At 41.8% G+C, this 14,527-nt stretch overlaps 1 protein-coding gene across 1 annotated transcript; it reads right to left on the reverse strand.

Annotated features, from left to right (window-relative positions):
- Positions 1 to 12,573: 12,573 nt before the first annotated feature.
- Positions 12,574 to 13,083, reverse strand: LOC123409298. The gene has a single exon (XM_045102236.1). The coding sequence runs from the start codon at positions 13,081 to 13,083 to the stop codon at positions 12,574 to 12,576; it is 510 nt and encodes a 169-aa protein (XP_044958171.1).
- Positions 13,084 to 14,527: the final 1,444 nt, after the last annotated feature.

Genomic DNA, 14,527 nt, shown 5'->3' on the forward strand with positions numbered 1-14,527 from the left:
CTCCTTTCGACCACTGCCTCCGCGCCGCCCGATGCCGCCCCCGCCTCCACCCTACGCCGCCGCGGCCTCCGCTCGACGCCGCCCGCACACCTCTCCTTGCCCCTAGCACCTCCGCGGTAATTCTGGAGCCCCCCTCTCTCTCATTTTGCTTAGGGTTAGGGTTAGTTACCCGATGGTAGTTGGATGCTGCAGTGACAAATCTAGCATGAAAATAGAGGGTAGGGTCAAAACATCAAATTACTAAGCCTAATTAGCAAATGTGTTGCAATTGTTGCATGTAAAAAACCTCAAAGTAATTTGCATATGATATATTTCCTCCTTGAACTTTCTAAGGCAGATATATAAACTGGACTAATTAATGTGCTTGAAAATGAAGTCGTTCCTTGTGTTCAATATTGCCCAAGATACCAGCATAACGATCCCAAGGGAGAAAGATAGGTTGATTAGGTTCTTTAGATGATCAATCTCCTCCTGTAAACCTAACCCATTGGGAGTCCAAGATGGGAAGATATAATCCAGCATATTTTATAAAAAGGGTAATGAAAGAAGAGGTGATCTCTTGTTTCGAATGTGTGATGGCGGCAAAAAGCACAAGTGTAATCTTGAATAAAGAAATTCTTGCCTGGTAAGAGTGCTCTAGTGTTTAACCTATCATGGGCTATCTTTTAGCTTTAATATTCTTCCTAAATATCTGTCCAGAAGTTTAAAGTCTACCCATTATTTAGAATGACTCATGCATGTTCTTTATAAATAGGAAATATCTTCATGCAGTTTTTCCACCAAAAGGAACAGTGATAGATAGGAGTGAATGTGAGAGATAGGATTTTGGACGGTAGGCTTAAAATTTAGATAGGCACATTAAATAGGATAGGACTATATATTAATCATGTTCCTTTTAACTAAATTTAAAAACTTGACAATTCCTCTAGTAGGCTCCCTACTAGAATCGCCACTGGAACATGGTGATTACAGGCATATTTTGGATAGTAGCAGGATGCTGCTAGCATTTACATTAATAGGATATTTATATATATATTGGGCTATTTATAGGATCTTTATATTTTTATATGGGATCTTTAATATACTTACCAATTTTGAATATGTGTTTGGTAGCACACTCTAATTTAGTTTTCATATGTGTTTGGTAGCACACTCGTAATTCGTTTCATTTAATTTGTTTCATGTTTATTCCTACTAAGTTTAAAAGATACTTCTTTTTTAATGCATATTAATTAAACACTCCCATGTGGCCTTTATTTTTTAGCCGAACAACATGGCGGACTCTAGTTTGTGGATAGGATCCTCTGACCATTGGTCGTGGTATGCCAAAGATAAAGGCGACGTGAGCACCAACTAGGTAATTACGGACAAAACACATGCATGGGCATTACAAACATTCATATATCTAACAATTAATTAATTGTCGATGATTTGAAACCCTTGCCAGGCATATGTACCAGCTAGTCCACCTTCTCCAGCACACGTTATACACGAGACACGTGACATGGACGTGCTCAATCACGAGCTGATCGCATCACATCAGTTTATCATCAAGGCCCTGTAGGAGTTGAATGACTCCCTGAAGAAGAAGGACAAGATAATCGATGACAACGCAATTGTATACCATAATATTTTGAATTTTGAACGTCAGGTCGATCCGTTAAACCTCGAGACAAGCGAGCTCAAGAAGGAAATACATGTCCCAAAGAAGGAAAAGACTCAACTGAAGACAGAGAAATTCCATTACCTCATGAAGGGGCAGATGAATAGGAATAAGCTATGTCAGCTTAAGTTAGTCCTTAGAGGAAACTAGGTAGTGTCGAGAGGGGTAGGTAGATACATGTGAAGTTGCTACTTCTCTTTTGTGAATTTTGTATACTATGTTTAGTTTGTGAAGCTGTCAGGTACTATCTTTTGTGAATTGCTGACAGGTTTAGTTTGTGAAGCTGATAGGATCTTTTGTGAATTCCTGACACGTTTAGTTTATGAAGCCGGTATTTTTTTATTAGCTAAATATGGCATTACCATCGTGCAACCCTGTCCAACGCCATTGGGTATTTAAAATACTGTTGACATCATCTCCAACGCCACCACTACATTCTAATGATGGCGCCATATTGGTGGCCTAGGGTGTCTATGCCAGCAAGGCCATTATTGTCATGCCATAGCTAGATTTTTCTGCACTGGTGTTTCTCAATTCATAGTAGATTTGATAGGTAAAAAACTAGTATTATTAGTATAGTGAGAAAGATCGTATCGGAGGAAATTCTTTCATTTATAATAAACTAGCAAAGGATCATATGGGACAATATAATCATGGTTCTCAAATCAAGTTTTAAATATTAGCATTTCATGCATATACACGTGATTGAATATTTATACACTAACCGGTGCACATGCAGACATATAACACGTGCATTCCAACATGCTCACAACGGATTGAGGTTCTACTTGATCCTTGATGCGTGTATTTTTTTAAATACATCCTCGACACGTGTATGAGAAGGAAAAGAAAATCCTAGTATCATGATCGATGGAAAACTAGAGGGTCCTATGATGTATTAATAAACTGCCCCTAATAAGTTTGGGTAGGTAGATAGACCAAAAAATCAAAGAAACCCACATTACTTTGTTATTATATAGGTATAGACATAGATATAGATTATGTAGATGTGTGTGGTTGTTGAGGTTGAGTTGTATGCTTCGGCCTATTTGTTAACATAATTGCTATGAAGATATTTCATTATCAAAATTTATGAAGAAATTAAGATTGTTCTCTTATTTTAAAATTCATGTCAATTTTGGTTTATTTGGTATATACTGAAAGCAGACCCAATAAGTATGGTTACTGAAACCTACATATACTTACCGAGATGTGAACATAAAACTTACACCTGGTTTTTGTGAGAAAAAAGTAAGCGACGCCCTCTTCTAGATCGACCCCCTAAAAGCCCGAGGTTTAGACAGGTTTTTGACCCGGTTCATCCATAGAAATCGGAGTACAATAAAAAAGGATGTCATAGGCGCGGTTCAATTTTTTTTAGGATGGTATCATGCCTGAAGGGATCAATGATATGGTCACTGTGCTCATTGCAAAGGGAAGGAATTCACAAAGTCTTAAGGACTTTAGGCCAATAAGTCTATGTAACATAATATATAAAGTTATCTCCAGGCGCCTGGTTAACTTGTTGTGTCCCTACCTCGATGAATTGATTTAGGTGACACATAGTGGCTTCATCCCTAGAAGTTTGATAACCAACAATGCCATCATCACTTCGAATGCTTTCACAAGATTCAACATAGTAAAAGTCCACATAACACCCATTGTGCATATAAGTTGGATGTGGGTTGTTATATGGTGGATTGGAATTACGTTCACAATGCTCTAGAGAAGATTGGGTTCAGTTCGGTCTGGATTAGTTAGGTCATGAAATGTGTTACATTGGTATGGTACTTGAACCATTCACTCCCTCGAAAGAACTCTGCGGGGAGACCCCACTAGAACTTACTTATTCTATTTGTGACAGATGGACTAGCAAATGTTTTCAAGAATGAAGTATTACCGCAGTCAAGGTAGCTCGCAGGAGCCCGGGGATTTCAAATTTGTTGTCCGTGAATAATAGGCTTGTTTTCCTTCAGGCTACAAGGGAGCAAGCCATATCAGTGAACAAGGCACTCTCCATGTTCAAGAGATGTACTGGACAACTTTCGAGCAACAATAAATGCTCAATTTTATTCAGTGAGCATTGCGCGGTAGAAGTGCAGAAAGAAACTAAGAGTATATTGGCCATAGACACAACCTCCTTGATAGTAAATAACTTGGCCTTCCAACGCCGGAAGGTATAACGAAAGATTCTAATTTCCAACCTATTATGGATAGGTTCAGGAAGAGATGTAGCGACTATAATGGAAGATTCATGTCCTTTGCGGCAAAAGAATTCATGTCAAGTCCATAGTACATGCCCTTCCCGTTTTCACAATGGGTGGGTTCAAGCTTTGAGCCGGCTTCTGCGATAAATATGAGCGACTAATCAAAGAGTTTTGGTGGGGTGAGGAATATGGTCATATTAATGTTCATTAGAAAACTTGGAACCAATTGGTGAGACTGAAAAGGACAGGAGGGATCGGATTCCGGGATATGCAAATTTTTAATCAAACCCTCCAAGCAAGGCAGGGATGGTTGTTATTACTACGCGTGGGGAGCCTGTGTAAGAGAGTACTAAAATAAAAGTATTACCCAAGTGGGGAGTTGCTCGACAAATCATTTGCTTCAAATGCCTCTCAAGCATGGAAAGGAATTGAACATGGCCTTGAGTTCCTAAAAACGCCTAATTTGCAGAATATGTAATGTGAGGAGGATTCAAATTCAGAGGGACCAATGGATCCCTAGAAAAAGTGAACTGGAAGTGGGCACGTTCAAAAGATGGCCCCGCTTGAGATGGGTAAACCATCTTTTAACATCTGAAAGCAATGAGTGAAATGTTAACCTTGTGAAAGCGCTGTTTCACAAATTTGCATGGAAATGACACAGCGGATGAGTACCATGCTACAGTTTCATGTTAACCTTGTGAATGTTAACCTTTGCCGCAGAGAGATAGGAGCATTTGAGTTGACAACTCGATTGTCAAGGCCGATAGATATTCTTTGGCTCCCCTTATGTCGAATCAAAAAGTTATGATGAAATACTATCCGTGAAGACTGTCACGATCCCCTATACTTGTGGGTTATCACCGTGAAGACTGTCACGATCCCCTATACTTGTGGGTTATCACCGTGTGGAGAAAATTTTAAATCTATACTTATACTAATTAGGGACTCTCAACAAATTACCACGTTAATTAGAAAATATGAGCCGTTAATTTAGTGGGACCAGAATTATAACGGTGCAGATGAGTCCATATAGATTACCACGTTTAGATTTTTTTTCTAGACATAAACCTTTCTTGAATAGATGCCATATAAGAGATTGCACGTTAAAAAAAAGTTGCCATAAGAGATTGGATCGTAACTTCCTTCCCAGGCCATGTATTATTCCATCGGCCAGCTAAAAAAACCAATTCCATTATCCCTTCGTTCCTATTCTTTCTCTCTCCTCCTCAATGGAAACTATCCCATCATCCCTTCGTTTCTATTGGATCGTAACTTCCTTCCCAGGCCATGTATTATTCCATCGGCCAGCTAAAAAAACCAATTCCATTATCCCTTCGTTCCTATTCTTTCTCTCTCCTCCTCAATGGAAAATATCCAATCATCCCTTCGTTTTTTTTTCTCTATCCCATTGAAAGCAAACAGTTCTTCAGCCGTCCCTGTGGTTCTTCCTCTCTGTTATTTCACTCTGGTCGGTAAATCATGGAAGTGAGGCCTATGAAAGGCAATGTACAAACGGTTCTAATTATACCTGTGGCAATGAGAGTCCAGGTACTCTACGCCACTTTATTAGCTACTATTGGGAATCCGTAGATGGGATGCAGAGGAAGACTGCACTGTGTTGACTGAGACGAGGTTACGTTCATTAGAGCGTAATTACCTGACAAGGTGATGTCTGCAAGGCTGTCATGCCATGGTCTAATTACAAGTACTGACCGGCGGCAGCTTTTCTTTGGCCTACGCTGCATTCCGTGGTTGATCTAGAGAATTCTAGATGAGGCAAATTAAGTATGTCAAGCAGCTTTGATCTATCATGTACATATTAAGCAAGTGCGAGTATTAACTATGACTTGCAAATTCATGACTTCCGCTGATTTACTAAAATTTGCAATAAATACCACATAGGGCCATGACGATGAATTACTTAATTGGTGGGTTCATATGATAGGTTGCATCCATCGGCTTAGGCTATACTTTGCCGCAACGTGGGACGACATATATGTCCCCACTTTTACCATAAGTAGGAGAAAAATACATATTGTATTTTTAAATGTGAGGACGTCCATACTAATATATACTACAACAAAGATAATTCTATGAAAAAGATATGATGCATACACATCTCTCCCTGATAATAAAGCAAATACGGTTTCTGGTCGTCCGTTTTGAAAATTACCCCTAAAGTTTGCATAAATTACCCACCATGTCACCGGTAAGTAATAGAAAACGTTTCACAAAGCGAAAAATCTTGAACTGGGCCGGCCCATGTAAAAAGTCATATATTACGCTTTGCACGTTGGGAGAATATCCAACACACCGTAAGGGCCAGCCCATGCACAGGCCCCTGCTTTTAGTTTCGTTTATTTATTTCTTTTCAGTTCTGTTTTATTTTTTATTTTAAAAAATTTAGAACTTTAAATAATCTTTAAAATTTTAATAAACTGAAAATTATAAATCAACATATTTAAAAAATTAAAATGTTTGTGACTTCAAAAACTGCTCGAAGTTTTATAAAAAATGCTCGCATACAATAAAATATTTGTCCAATAAGAAAAGTCCATGATCTCAAATACAATTCCATGTATTAAAAATTATGAAAGGTATTTAACAAAATACTTTCTAATTCAAATTATTTTAATGCATTCAAAAAATGTTCTAAAATTTTAAAAATAGCTAATGCCTGTTTTGATAGTTTCTTTTTTTTATTTAAATTTTTCCGTTCCATTTTAGTTTATTTATAATTTAAATAATTTAGAATTACAAAAAAATTTGCATACTAAAAAATAGGAATTTTAAATTAAAATGCTGACGAATTTTTATTTTGAATTAAAAATATGATTCAAAAAAAGCGCCGGATTTTTATATTTGTTTTGCAAATTCCGAAACAATGTCCATGAATTCAATAAATATATTACTGATTTATGAAAATGTTTGTTTATTCAGAAAAACTTCATTTGTTTCAAAAATTATTTTTGAATTTGAAATAAAATCCTCCAACATAAAAAATTATGTTCGTCTTTTCTTTAATTGGTCGCCAATTCAAAAGAAAATATTTAAACCCGTTTGAAATATAAAAAATATTCACGATTTTTAGTAAATATTTGTAAATTGTAAAAAATGTTCTCGATTTTAAAATTGTTCCCATATTTGTAAAATTGTTCACGAAAGATCTAATGTATGTAGTTAAACATTAATGCTTCTAAGTCTATGTCACAATATACCTGTGTGAATTTTGAAGAATTAACTGTTGGATGGATCGGATTATTATTGTATGTTTTTAAAAAAAATCTTGAAATTCAGAATAAATCTTTGTGTTACCAAGATTTTTGACAACCATGATATATATTTTTTTAAAATGTAAAGATTGCTTCAACTTGTGAATAAATTTAAAAGAAGAAACATTTTCTTATATTTGTGCACAAAATTTCTAAATTAAGCGATGATATGTGAACATAATGTGGTCACCATCATTGAAGATTATGTTTTTTTAATTTTCCGTGGCAACGCACGGGCCATTTTGCTAGTAATTATCTAATCATGTACCGATATGCACATGTGTCTTTCCAACAAGAAATAGCTGGAATCACCAATCTCCTATTTTCATTTTGGTATTTGATCATTGATAAAAAAAATAGTTTAATGGAAATATATAAGCAAAAAAAAGAACACTCTCTTGTGACATATAACGATGAGATGTCCTGCACGCGGGTCAGTATATTGTATTTTTTGCACCCGCGGATTATGTCTTATTTTTCTACTAATGTTTATCCTCTCCGCAGAGGGTATGTTTTTGATCCATCATTTGGTGGTAGTTTCTAGGATGAAATACTAATTTATTTACAAAAGTTCAAATATCCAAACTTATCATGTGCAAATATTACTATTAGAATTGATGGGTATATATGAAAAAGGTATCGTCATAGTCATTTATTACCAATCCATGTTATTCTCTAAAACGAAAATGCGGTGGTGTTTTGCATTATCACGATAGCATATACCATCAGTTCACGTGTACCACTTTCTAAAACTATTGTGCATCTCTAATATTATCATATTTTATATTATCCGTCCTAGCTTATTTGCAAATCACTACCAGGATAAAACTATGTCCTGACGGCCAAACCTATGCCAACGGTCCCTGCCGGCATACCTCGACCTATGCCGACGGCTGGCGGGACACCGTCGGGACAGAAACGACGTCGGTTGACATGAGAAATGCAAGCAAGGACATGAGAAAGCATATGACTGGAAAATATCTTATTTTGCCAAATTGTTGAAAAAATATAGTGACCGTGGTATAATTATTGGTTTGTACATATAATAATTTGAATACTACAAACGACATGTACAATATCCATAGAATTTTAAAAGGCAATACAAATTAGATAGCAAGATTATCCAGGTAAACAATGAATACATATGAATGGTCCTAATCACTGTGTGTTTGTGAAGAGCACACATATACATGTCTTGCTATTGTTTATTTAGTTACTTAATCTTATTATTAGCATCTATTGATTATTTCTCACCGTAGTTCATAATTATTTATTTACCATGACCTCCCTTTGGTTTATCTCTAATAAGATAATGTAGTTTACAAACACTTTTGTCATGGGTGGGTCTATGTCTTATATAGTACACCTCTGTCAACTAATATAAAAGTGTTTAGATCACTCATAATGTCTTATACTGTCTAACTCATATTGTCTTCCATATGTTACGATGTTGATTTGAATGAAAGCTAAATAATTATTTATACTCGCTACAACAAAGTTGACATTAATATAGTCAAGGATGTATATTTCATGGTTTTCCATGCGAAAGCACGGATTGACGACTAGTATACACCTAAGAGCAAGTACAATAAGGTGACATAAGTAGTCTATAAGGATTAGAATATTATATCCTTGCTTAGTTGAAGGAGAGAGAGGATGAGAGAGAAGAGAGGCGGGCTCTTGGTGAGTAGCCAGCTGCAGCACAAGACCCAAGACAGTTTGTGACATTGTATGGTGGGCCAACTACTATTATAGTACACATCTAAAAATTACTATTGTATATCCCGGCTATTAGGTTGGCTTTATATGACATGACAACTCCTTATAGCCGACTGTTGGCTGTATTATTAACCATGCTCTAAGGACTAACTTCAGCTCCTCCATGCAATGTGGACGTCCTTCTTCTGTCGCGTGCATGGTGGTTATCGTGACAATTGTGTACATGCAAAAGGACGGGCAATGACTGGGGCATAACTCTAGTTTTTAATTGAATACTATGATGAGCTCGATGTTGTCTGCATGAGCAATAAGGATCTAGAAGCAACTGTGCAGAATCCATCTCAGGATGCACACCTCTGTAGTAGTCAGTCCCTGGCTTCAATCATAGGCAAAATGAACAAATCTGACCTATGGATGCAAGAAATTCACAAAGTAAACCCTGCTTGAAAAAATTCAGTCGGTTGACCCTTTTTTGTCGCGCCCGATAGTAAGGCGTCACAGTATACTATGTAGCATCCGACCGATCGACGCTACACCTCCGACCAGCGTGGCACCTCATGGCCACGCATGGCCCCACCCCTCGTTGTGCAGCGCCTAGAGCCATAGGCACCACACTTGCAATGTCCAGAGCCGGACACAAAGGCGCCACACTTGCAATGTGCAGTGTCGAATGCAAAGGCGCCACACATTGACTTATGTCATCGCAGCCCGGCCCTCCCCCCATCTCCACCTCACTTGTGAACCGAAACAGAGAGATCGTGGCGGCTTTCTCCTCTCCCCTCTCAACCCCCCTCCAAATCAAGCGAATTCGAAGGTTTCGTCCATGGATTTATTCCCCGATCCCTCCCCGCGGCCTCATTCGGGAGCGGTGTTTTCCATCCCCAAGGGGCTTGGGGATTGGTGGGGATTTGATGAAACCCTCGCCTCCACCAAATCCCCTCACTTCCCAAAAAATCCCCCACCCCCATAATTTCCTATGTTTAGTACAACAACAAAAGAATATAAATTACAACAGCTATACACCATTCCAACAAGATGATGAAAAATAAAAATCCAATCTTTTAGCATTCAGTAAGCTGGGACAGCAACAACAATATACAACATACGTACCAGCAGCAGCACAGCAGATAAGATGGTGCAAAATAAACGATTTTTCAACTTAAACAACATCATAGCAAGAAAAACTTGCTATAACCCATACACAATCCATCATAACTAGCATCTTGCTAACAAATGGACAATAGTGCAGAATATGAATATTACAAAGTAGTGCAAATGTATCAGGAATGACACACACTTCATAAATAGAGTAGCATGTCCTAAAATAATTCCATCACAACTAGCTTCTGGGGGAGGCAGCTCTTACCTTTGCTACTATCTGGTTTTTGGAGGTGGCATGGAAGACTCAAAATAACTCTCCAAGAAAGTAGTGATCTTGAGCCCACATGGAAAAAAGGCAAAAACTACTACTACAAGTGTTATGGACCATTCAAACTTCAGTGTATATGCGAAGACCGGAACATATGCATAACGTAGAGATTGACAGTACAATTAGCAATTAACTTTCAAAAATTTAATGGAGATAGCACCTATACAATTCTGTAAAAATCAGATTTGCTAATTAACTTTTGAAATTTTAATAGAGAAAGGTAAGAATTTTTTTAGTGTCAAGATAAGAACCTTGAAGTATGGATAGAATCGTTCATCGGTAGCAATTATTGGATGTGGTTTGTCAATGCGTGGAGGCTCCATAAAGCGAGTACATAAGGCAGGGATGATATCAAAGAACTCGTTGATGTACTCATGAAAGGTGGATCCACTATGCCTGAATTCCAGTTGCATATCTTCATATGATGCATTATGTGACAACATGTATAGGAAGAATGCTAACTTCTCCTCCACCTTGAGTCTTGTGTCTTTTATCAATTCTTTCCTTCGAAGATATGATGCTAAAGACTTAAAGATGTATGGTTCCATCCTAAAAGCTACCAAGCAATTTTTCACGTGTCCTTCAAGAAGTTCGTCAACACGCTGCTTGCCGTAAAGGATCGAGCTATGCCTTTGTTTTTTTTCACCCTGTCCTCTAATGTCCATTAAGTACGAGTGCAATAATGGAAGATTGAAAAGGATCATCTCATCATCATCTTCCTCTCTTCTCTTCCTAATACGATCTAGACCCCGTGACTTCATTTCAAAATTAATACCGAAGGAATCAAGAAACAATGACAAGAATTAAAGAGCTAACAACAATTAGAGAGCTAACAAGCCCTAGTAAATACAAGGCATACCTAACTTTGGCGTCTTAACGGGATCCCACAAAGGTGGCGGCATGGCGGCTCGTCCACTCCCACCATAAACCAAGGCTCGGCTACCTAAAAAAAAACCGCAAACCGCGCTGATTTAGTTTCTTGAAGCATGCAATGATCATGTGTCCCTTTTGCCAATAATATAATTGTTGTCATGGTATTTGACAGATTTCGCAAGGATTCAGGTAGTCAAGCATGGTCTGTGTCCTGACAAACTACAACATGAACAATTTGTTCTGGTTCGTATGGATTCGTTCTGTAAAATGACAGCCGTTGTAATGTAGTACTATGCTTTAAGGCCGTGAATTAAGGATTCTAAAAACACAAAAAACAGCAGAACGAAAAACATGGTGAAGGACCATCAGCTCACACGAAGAACCAATTGCATTCTGCATTATGCATTTCTAAAAGGAATGAAGGTCCATCAGCTAATTGCAAAAGAGAGAATGAAGGTCCATGAGTTAAGAGCATCTATCACAGAAATATATTACAAAAATGAGCAGGGTCATGAACAAATGGAAGTAGGCAAAAAGTACTCAAATACTTAATTAAAGTAATCAAACCGAATCAAATGCATGCACTGCTCCACTGCATGTTTAATTAAAGTAACTGAAAATGTTTCAGTTAATTTAAATTGACAGCAAAAAAAATCTCCATCTCCATCTTCGTTTTCAGGCTTAATTGAAGTTACATTTTCAATTACACCTCCGTCTCCATCTCCACATACCCAATCCGAACGCGCATGTTTAAAAGAAGCTCAAACCTGTTCAACTAAACACTAGAAAGTGTTAAAGTAAAAAATGGAACCGGCTCCCTCTAACGATCACCGGAGACAAGGAGCGAAGGCGAGGGCAATACCCGAGCTTTCCCAGTGATCAAACACTTAGCTGGTGCACCCACCCGTGTTCCTCCCAGCCCCTCTTCATGTCAGCTCTCTCTCCCCCTCATGCAGTGGCTCAAACCAACAAGAAAGAGGCGAGGAGGAAGACGATCAGGGACTCGGGGAGGTGGTTGTTTTCTGGCGCCCGAACGCCTTTTTATTGAGCACGAACACAAACACACACCGCATACTGTTACAACGATCCCCACGGTGATCCTTATACCCGGGCAACGCAAGCCCACGACTCGCTCGCAGCTTGCGCACCACGCCACCCGGTTCGGCCCGCTCAGCGCGCGCACGACGCGCTCCCACGAGCTCTCCGTGCCGAGCTCTCAACAAACCATCGCGTGATCACCGCGTCCCTCGCTCGCCTGGCTGCCGTGCCACCCAACGCACGCACGCACGCACGCCTACCCCACGGTCCCGATGCACCACACACCTCTCGTGCGCGCCCATACACGCACCAGACATGAGTAGCACGCCGCCGCGGCTTATTACAGCTTACATTCTCCCCCTAAGACGCGGCTCAGAGGAGCCTGGGTTCGTCATCGCCGATCTCCCCCACCAGAGCTTGCTCCGGCGTCGCCGCTTTCTCCCGCCTCAGACACTCCCTCTTGAAATGGCCGCGTTCGTTGCAGTGGTAGCAACGCCCGCGTCGATTCCCTCGAGCACCCGACGCCTCGCTCCTGCCGCCGTCGTCGTCGTCCCGCGCACCACCTCGCCGGCGCTCCCGTGCACGCCACTGTGCCATGGTCAGCATCAACTGGTTGCCGCCACGATCGCCGCCGTCCTGTCCACGCCGCCGCAGCCTCTCGTCGAACGCCTTAAGCCGCCCCAATGCATCCTCGAAGAGCATCGTCAACACGTCACAGAATTGCTCGATCCCCGCCACCGCCGCGTACAGGCGGTCCGGCACGACATCGAGCAACTTCTTGACCATCGCGGCGTCGTCCAGGGTCGATCCGAGCCCCGCGTAGCGCGCCGCCATCCCGCTGATCTTCCCTGCAAACGTGTCCAGAGACTCGTCGGCGTCCATGCGCAGCCGCTCGAAATCCCCTCGGAGCGTAGCCAGCCGCGCCGCCCGCACGCGATCAGCAACGACGAACCTTGACTTGAGGCTGCTCCAGATCTTCGCCGCGGTCTTCTTTGCGGCCACCTGCAGCAGCAAGTCGTCGGAGAGCGCCCGCAGCAGGTAAGCTCGCGCAGGCTTGTCTTTCTTCGCGATCACCGCCGACGCCGCTTCCTCCGGTGGCACAACCGCCTCCTAGAGCCCAGCAACATCGAGATCAGCCTCCACCTTGATAGCCCAGGTGGTATAGTTCTCCCCCGTGAGCACAGGCACCGACGACGACATCGTCGTTCCTGTCCCGCCAGAGTACGGGACCAGTGCCATGGCCGGCGAGCTCCTCCTTCACCTGTCGCTCTGATACCAATTGTTAGAGTAAAAAATGGAACCGGCTCCCTTTGGCGATCACCGGAGACAAGGAGCGAACGCGAGGAGGGCAACACCCGAGCTTTCCCAGTGATCAAACACTTAGCTGGTGCACCCGCCCGTGTTCCTCCCAGCCCCTCTTGATGTCAGCTCTCTCTCCCCCTGATGCAGTGGCTCAAACCAACAAGAAAGAGGCGAGGAGGAAGACGATCAGGGACTCGGCGAGGTGGTTGTTTTCCAGCGCCCGAACGCCTTTCTATTGAGCACGAACTCAAACACACACCGCACACTGTTACAACGATCCCCACGGTGATCCTTATACCCGGGCAACACCAGCCCACGACTCGCTCGCAGCTTGCCCACCACGCCACCCGGTTTGGCCCGCTCAGCGCGCGTGCACGACGCGCTCCCACGCGCTCTCCGTGCTGAGCCCTCAACAAACCATCGCGTGATCACCGCGTCCCTCGCTCGCCTGGCTGCCGTGCCACCCAACGCACGCACGCACGCACGCCTACCCCACAGTCCTGACGCACCACACACCTCTGGTGCGCGCCCATACGCGCACCAGACATGAGTAGCACGCCGCCGCGTCTTATTACAGCTTACAAAAAGAACATGTGCTGCAACTGAAAGAACATCTATCAAGGAAACACTGGAAAGAACGAAAAACATGGGGAGGTACGTACGCGCGACGATGGTGTTCTTGGTGGGGATGGAGACCGCAGTGGTGGCGGTGTAGGTGGGGCTGAGGTTGAGGCATGCGAGCTGCGAGGTGGCGAACCCGAGCGAGGCGACGTTGGAGTTGGTGTGAAGGACGAAGGGCGGGCAGTGAAGGGTACGGACTGTGGAGGGGACGGATGACGGAGAGGGAGGACGGCGGAGGGGACGGACGATGGAGAGGGCGGACGACAACTGGTCGGACGATGGAGGGAGCCGAGAGCAAAGGGTGCATGTAATGCCCCAAGTGTGTAACCTTCCCTTTTTGGAACCTTCCCATGTGGGTCCACCTTGTCATGGACATGAGAGCTCAATGCATGTATGATTTCAT

The sequence above is a fragment of the Hordeum vulgare genome, chromosome 7H, assembly GCF_904849725.1.
Source record: "Hordeum vulgare subsp. vulgare chromosome 7H, MorexV3_pseudomolecules_assembly, whole genome shotgun sequence".
Lineage (NCBI taxonomy): Eukaryota > Viridiplantae > Streptophyta > Magnoliopsida > Poales > Poaceae > Hordeum > Hordeum vulgare.